General features: G+C 32.1%; 1 protein-coding gene across 1 annotated transcript; it reads right to left on the bottom strand.

Moving 5' to 3' along the window:
• Positions 1 to 268: 268 nt before the first annotated feature.
• On the bottom strand, positions 269 to 7,060 carry LOC119672517 (probable RNA helicase armi). Its single transcript, XM_038083575.1, has 8 exons — positions 6,837 to 7,060; positions 6,348 to 6,778; positions 5,389 to 5,603; positions 4,899 to 5,327; positions 2,519 to 4,075; positions 1,811 to 2,452; positions 1,241 to 1,402; positions 269 to 1,178 (listed from the first exon to the last, which is right to left on the bottom strand). The coding sequence occupies exons 2-8, from the start codon at positions 6,535 to 6,537 to the stop codon at positions 441 to 443; spliced, it is 3,933 nt and encodes a 1,310-aa protein (XP_037939503.1). The 5' UTR covers positions 6,538 to 6,778; positions 6,837 to 7,060; the 3' UTR covers positions 269 to 440.
• Positions 7,061 to 7,301: the final 241 nt, after the last annotated feature.

Here is a 7,301-nt window from a genome sequence, read left to right on the forward strand (position 1 = left end):
TGACAATTACAGAAATGTTTCTTATGTGATTGAAAATTATTTGTGATAAATCACAAAATGTGAAATGTAATTTAATCTAATTTTATTAGTGAATTAAATGGGTAAAATAAGAAAAGAAACTATTTTAAAAGAAAATGTGATTCAAATGTAGAATGAAGGAAGGTGCAAGCGCAGCATCGTTGTTTATACAGGTATTTACAACATCACATCGTATTACAGTAATGGTGTTTTTTGGAGTGAATAATAGTGTAATTATAATTTGTCCATTATTATATACGTTCTGCGACATCTTCATATATATATATATTGTTACAATGAGGAATAGTAGTTATTTTAAGATTATATTTTAAAATTATTTTAAATTTGTTTGTAATAAAACATATCACTTTCAGTGTTGTTAAAGCTATAAGGTGTTGTTATTTTAGTTTATATTATATGAATTAAGAGTTATTGTTAGTGATATTATCATCCTGTTTTTCTGAAACAACTGAAATATCTTTAATAGTAGATTTATCAGTTTTAACACGATCATCAGAATGAGTCTTATCAACATATGTCAAAGATTTGTTATTTATATCCTTTCCTCTTTCTTTATTTAATGGATTATTTTTAACCAATTTGTTATCATTTCTAAAAGGGTTAATATGAGGATTAATTTGATTAACCTTATTTGCATTTATTATATCTTCTTGATGCAATTCGTTACTAACATTTGCAGCTTTATTGGCATTATTATTAGCATGTCCATGAATATCTATATCATTTGTGTGAATATTTTGAAATTTTTCCTGGTTTGCTATGGTTTCCTTATATTTGCCTCCATATATTTCTATACCGTTTTCATTAACAGCAACATTAATTTCACCTTCATTTAAATTTTGCTTTTCACTCTGAAGGCTACCATCATCTTGAATATAAGTATCATTATGAAACAGGTGTTCTGGTAAATCACACCCATCGTAAGCGTCATTATCCAGGCAATAGGAAATATATGAACGCCATGAACGATCATACATTAGCAAATGAGGATTTCCAAATACAATAAGCAAGTAACGTGCACGAGATATAGCTACATTCATACGTTTTGAGCATCTAACAAATCCTAAGGAATGTCGAATATCGCCAGCGACCATTCGTGAACTTGAACGAACAGTTGATATTAAAATGATATCTCTTTCCTGTAAATAAAAGATATATATTGTATTATATATTGTTTTTAGATTAGTTTGTTAGTAATTACCTGTCCTTGAAACTCTTCAACTGAACCAATTTTAGGCATGGATATCTCTGCGCTAAGAAAGATATTTCTTAAATGCTTGACTTGCTTTGCATATGGTGTTATGATGCCAATTCGGTCTGGTTGTATATTCATACGATATAAACGTAAACAACGAAAGAATATCTGAAAAGAAATGATAAATCAAATCGATGAAAAAATATTTTAATAATATTAATTATTATAATAAATAAAAATTTAAATATATGTTATTATTTAGGTCAGTACAGATATTTAATTTTACATGAATCTATGACCGTTAGTGATTGGTTATATATATCTTTGTGGGATTTAATTTTCGTTTTGTTGTCAATATATAATAATAACCATAAAAAATTTAAGGACCAGTTTTACAATGCAGACTTATGTTAAGTAACTCTTAAATTTTGTAAGTGAGAAGTGTCTTAAGTAACTCTCAAGATGTTTGACAATAAATTTTTACATGAAATTCAAATAAATATCATTTAATGTCAAATCGACACTTAAATTTACATACCATAATAAACACTCAAGTGATATTTTTTTATGAATTACCTGTTTTGCTTCCAATGGATTAAACCAAGATGGTGAGTCAGTTTCTTGTTTATTTTCGCTTCGTAAACCAAAGAAAAACGCGCCGTGCGACGGGTGAAACTTAGCATTAGCTGGTAGTGAACTTCTGGCAAGCTTAAGTAGCTTTGCTTCTCTTGATTCTACTTCATGCACCATAGGTATAAGTTCCGAATTATAAAACAATTCGTTGTATACATTAAGTATAGATGGCAATGCACGATAACTGTATAGTAGCTTTGTTACTAATCGTGGATCAAAGCCCGAAGTAGATGGAAATCGCGCTATATCACGCACATATGGCGTGTGTGCTAATATACGTATCAGAAATGATCGCGCTAGACCAGAAACATTTGATAAACGATTTATAACAATTGGTTGAAGTTGATTTGGATCACCAGCAAGTATAACCTGTCCTTTACCCTTGGAAATCTGGGCAATCGGAATCATAACTTCAGGCTCAGTACACTGGCCTGCTTCATCAATAATCACATGTGTGAAATGATCATTGCCAAAATCCATTTGCATGAAATTACCGAGTGTTGTACATGTGCTAACGGTAATCTTATGGCGTCCAAGAAATTTTTGCTGACATCTCAACTTTAATCCACTTTCTGTAGTAACCATCTAAAACAAAAAACCATAAATATTAAAAAACCTTAAATAAAATGCAATTCTTCTATTTATATATACCGCACTCTCGCATGTGCCATCTATGCCAATATCTGCGGTGGCACAATAACGCAGCAGTTCATCAGGTATAAGTTCCTTTTCAATTATGTTCTGTGACACCAATCGAACAAAATCGCCAGGTTCCAACGCATTACTTTCAACTAAGCGCGTTGCTATAATATCAGCTGAACTGTTAGATGGAGTGCCTACTAATATGCGTGCATGTGGTATCAGCTTAATAATTTGTATGATTGTTTCAATGAGTGTTACAGTTTTGCCTGTACCAGGAGGTCCAAAGATTATGTATGGCATGTTATAGGCCTCCCCACGTAAAATATTGTAAACCGCACGTTTCTGTATGCTATTTAATTTGGTGTTGACCCAGTCGTGTTTTTTACCTTCCAAAATTAAATCATCATCTGCATTTAAGTTAATTGCTAATTGTGCATTTGGACGTGTCTTAATACGAGTTGGAAATAGAAAGTCTTCTCCCAAGTGGGTAACTGCTTTAACGATACTATGATGTTGCTTACGAAAGCCATATCGAGAAAAAAAGAATTCTAGCCGGTAATCTTCACCGTTATAGTTGTTTTGAAAGGAAGCATTAAATTTTAAGTATATACGATCGAAGAGGACTTTATGAATGCTTCCTTCATACGTACGCGCTGTTGGTTCACCTAGCTCCCAAGGATTTGAAGCATGTACCGTGTCTCCAAGTACAAGTGATGGACGACGTTCAGCTAAATTTTCTATAACTAACGATAGATATTCTCCAACACGAGTGAAATGTGCACGCTCCATATCATAATTGCGGAATGTAACAAAATATTCAATTTCTTCCAAATGCAATAGCACTTGGAATTTAGTTACATAATTTCGTGCTGTCAGTTCTTCTTTAACACTCGGAAAATACGTTTCAACACCATCGGTCATATCGTTTTTTGACCTTGATGTAAGATATGCCTCTTTCAATCGTTTAGGTACGTCATATGGCGGAATACGATGCTTTATAAACCGTCTTTTGGGACCTATACCGACACCCGAAACAAGTTCACATTTTCGTCCCCAAACCGAATGAGCATAAAATCGTGAGCGATGTGATGATGAGCGTCCATTTGCCATTGGTACAGGTAATTCAAGAACACGTTGTCGATATTCCGCTGCCTCTTCCTCACTTCCACATACGGTAAGATTAATGGAACGTTTAATACGAAATCCATGAAACTGAATTAAAAAGAATTCGTGTGAATTACCAAAAACCAAAGATTCACATTCGAATCGCAATGGTACACTACTACGCGATTTTATGTCGAATCCTTTACACAAGTCTTTATCAATAAGTTTTATTTGGATTTGTCTTTTACCAAAGAATTCTATAGCCAACACTTTTAGTACTTCATCTGTGTTGTTTTCAATTGTAAATTCTACAGTCACTTTTTGGTGTAAACCTGAGAATACATGACGCACATCACTTGATACTTTTACAACTTGTGATTCCATTGACTTTTCAAAGGCTTTCGTATCGCTGTAAGCCATATCTTCAGTTTCAAATTTAATACACCGCCACACGAAATTGCCCTAAAAAAGAAAAACAATATTTCAATAACAATTTTAAAGAGTAGGATTAAAAGAAATAGCGAGAGGGAAATAAGTAAAGAGATGTAGAGAGACAGAAAAGAAATAGTGAAAGGATATATGAAGAGAGAGCGAGAGAGTGAAGGGATAAAGGAAGAAAGAGAAAGCAAAAAGGATAGCGGGAGAGAGAAAAACAGAGAGGGGGAGAAAAAAGAGGGAGGGGCAGAAAAAAAGAGAGGGAATGATAAAAATTAGAGAAAGAGAGGGAGAAAAAATAGAGAGAGAGAGAGAGGGAGAAAAAATAGAGAGAGAGAGAGAGGGAGAAAAAATAGAGAGAGAGAGAGAGAGAGGGAGAGAAAATAGAGAGAGGGAGAAAGAAAAAATAGAGAGGGAGAAAGAAAAAATAGAGAGGGAAAGAGAAAAAATAGAGAAGAGAGAGAAAAAGAGATAAAGGAAAAGAGAGAGGGAGAGAAAAAGGAGGTAAAAATAAGGAAAGAATTACAAAGGGAGAGAGTTAGAAAGAGAGAGGGAGTGAGAAAATAAAGAAAGTTGAAGTGTAAAAAAGAGTAAGAATGATAATGAAAGAAAGGAACGAATTACAAATGGAGAGAGTAATATAAAGAGAGGGAGTGAGAATAAGAAAGGGAGTATGAGAAAAAAAAAGTTTAAAAAAAGAGCGTGAGAAAGAGAGAAATGTTTTTAAATTTAATATATAGTATGAATAAAATGAGTGCTTAGAAAACAGTGCTCTAAAATTAAATTTTAATAAAAATAAAACATATAATGGTTGAACATGAATTATTAATATGATTTAATTATTGCTTACCCTTTCACATTCTACCATATCTGCTATAATAGAATCGCCGATACGCAGTTTAGAGGCTTCAGGAGATACATCAAAGATTAAATAACAATCTCTATTTAAGACAGCCCAACCTTCCTTTATTTTGGTTACAGTACAGCGTTGTTTTTTTAATAAACGTGCTGGATGAACAGCGATTTCTTCCAATATTTCCCCTTGTTTGTCCAAAAATTTATCGTCGTTTTGAACGTTACAATGAACAAGAACACGATCACCTTCCTGTGGCACAAAACTAATTTCAACTGATTCCAAAGTTATAGTCATAACTTTATAGTCAGTATCAACAACGATAGAATCTGGTGCACGTTCCACTATCAAACCCAAAATATTGCGTTGATGTACTGCGAAATAATCTGGTTTCTCTAATTTAAGTTGATCAACCTGCTTCCTGAGCTGCAATATTTAAGCTTGTTTAAATATAAAATTAAAAACAATACTTTTTAATACTACTTACAGTTTCTTCATCTATATTTCCAGACTCATCCCAGCAATTTTCCAAAACTTCTGTTATTTTAAAAACTTTAACCGGCCCTTCCTCATCTTTGTACGCCATATAACGCACACGGGATCCAACTCGAAGTTCACAACCCAAACCACCTCCAACGGATGTATCAAAAATAATATTATTATCTAGGATCCCATGATCATCTTTCAACAAAGTGATAATACCTATAAGAGAAATATTTATAATCAACAATTAGAAAAAATGTGTATATAACCAATGAATATATATTTTATTGAAATAAATTTATTTCAATATTCAATTTTTCAAATACAAACGAAACCATTTTTTTGTTTATATGAAAAATATTTTAAATTGCTGCGCTACTATAGCCAGCGACTCTATATTGCGAGGGAATCAATAATTGGATCTAGCAACTTCTAGCGCGAGTCGGCCAACCACTGTAGGCAGCAACTTTACATTGCGCTGGGTCAACTAGTATAGACAGCAACTTGTATTAAGAGTATGCAAATACTAGGTCTGTTCCACGACCTACTCATAGTAACTTTGAGTAACACTGTCTATACACAAGTGCGTTCCACCAGCAAATTTTCGAGTGTTTTCGTGTAAATTTTACTTTTGTTTTACTATGACTAGCTTGTAGAACACACCTACTATATCTACCGAATGTTACTTAATATTGCGTTGAACATAACATTGTTTTTCTAAATAAAATTAGTTCTTTCACAGAAATATAAATACACTAAAAAAATTCATTTAAAATAATTATGAGTTACAAAATTATTATTGTTATTAATTAGCAAATAAAATGATATAAACGTTTTGAGTTTAAATTTACGTTCTAGAAGTATTCGAGCAACATGGCTGTCAGTTTATTTTTTACTTGTCAGCACTTTTTTTTAAATCACAAAAAAATTTTAAAACTTTTATCATAGTAATAAAATACTTACCGGTACCATTGTAATAATCACTCTTTTCGATTTTTTTTTCATCTTGGGCTTCATATAATGGCTTGACAATATTTTGACACTCTTGTTTGTAAATTATAGTTTCAAGCTGTTCAGTTTGCCTATTAAAATTGTCCCGTGCATTATCTGCGGGTTCGAAAGAATCCCAAATTTTCTTGAGTATTGTAAACATTTTGTTTTAGTTGTTGAATTTGAATTTGTTTATAAAAAGCAATTTATTTTTATTGAGACGGTTTTTTGTCCAAAGGCTCAAACATCCAATCTGTCTCGTTAATGTAAGTCAATTCTTTGCGTAAATTTTGAAGACGCTTCAAATAACTTTCCGTCGTGGTTATTTTAAAACCACACTCGGATATTATAAGTGAACGATATTTAGCAAATGTGCGATCTGATGTAGTATCAATAATTTTTCCCTGTATTTATTATACAAAATGAATATTATCAAATTTAATAAAAATTTAAAAATCTTACTTCAGTATTAGCAGACGAAGTTGGTAATTCTTCGTTTTGCTCATTCGACATTATTTATAACCACTACACTTCACAAAAAGTGAACTGCATAAAATCCGAATAGCGTTAATTGCAAAAATTTGTTGAGCGCGTAACTTTTTTTAATATTTGCGTATCACTTATTACAGCTTCACACAACACCTTCCGATAAAAAAAACGCAACCACCGGCTAACAATGCCGAATAACAAATGAAGACTTCAACCAAATGCTTGACTCTTATTAATAGTTAAAAATTCTAGTGTTGTAAATGATTTAAAATAAGTTAAAGAAGGTATACACATCATTAGGAACATTAATTCTTGGTGCGACGATACTTGCTGTCACTCAGTATTGCTTATTATTACTCCTATTTATCAATTGCCAAAACGTGCAAATTAGTTGTATTATAGATATATTTTATAACAATTTTTAAAATATAACGATAA

The sequence above is a fragment of the Teleopsis dalmanni genome, chromosome 1 (assembly GCF_002237135.1).
Source record: "Teleopsis dalmanni isolate 2A chromosome 1, ASM223713v2, whole genome shotgun sequence".
In the NCBI taxonomy this organism is placed as follows: domain Eukaryota; kingdom Metazoa; phylum Arthropoda; class Insecta; order Diptera; family Diopsidae; genus Teleopsis; species Teleopsis dalmanni.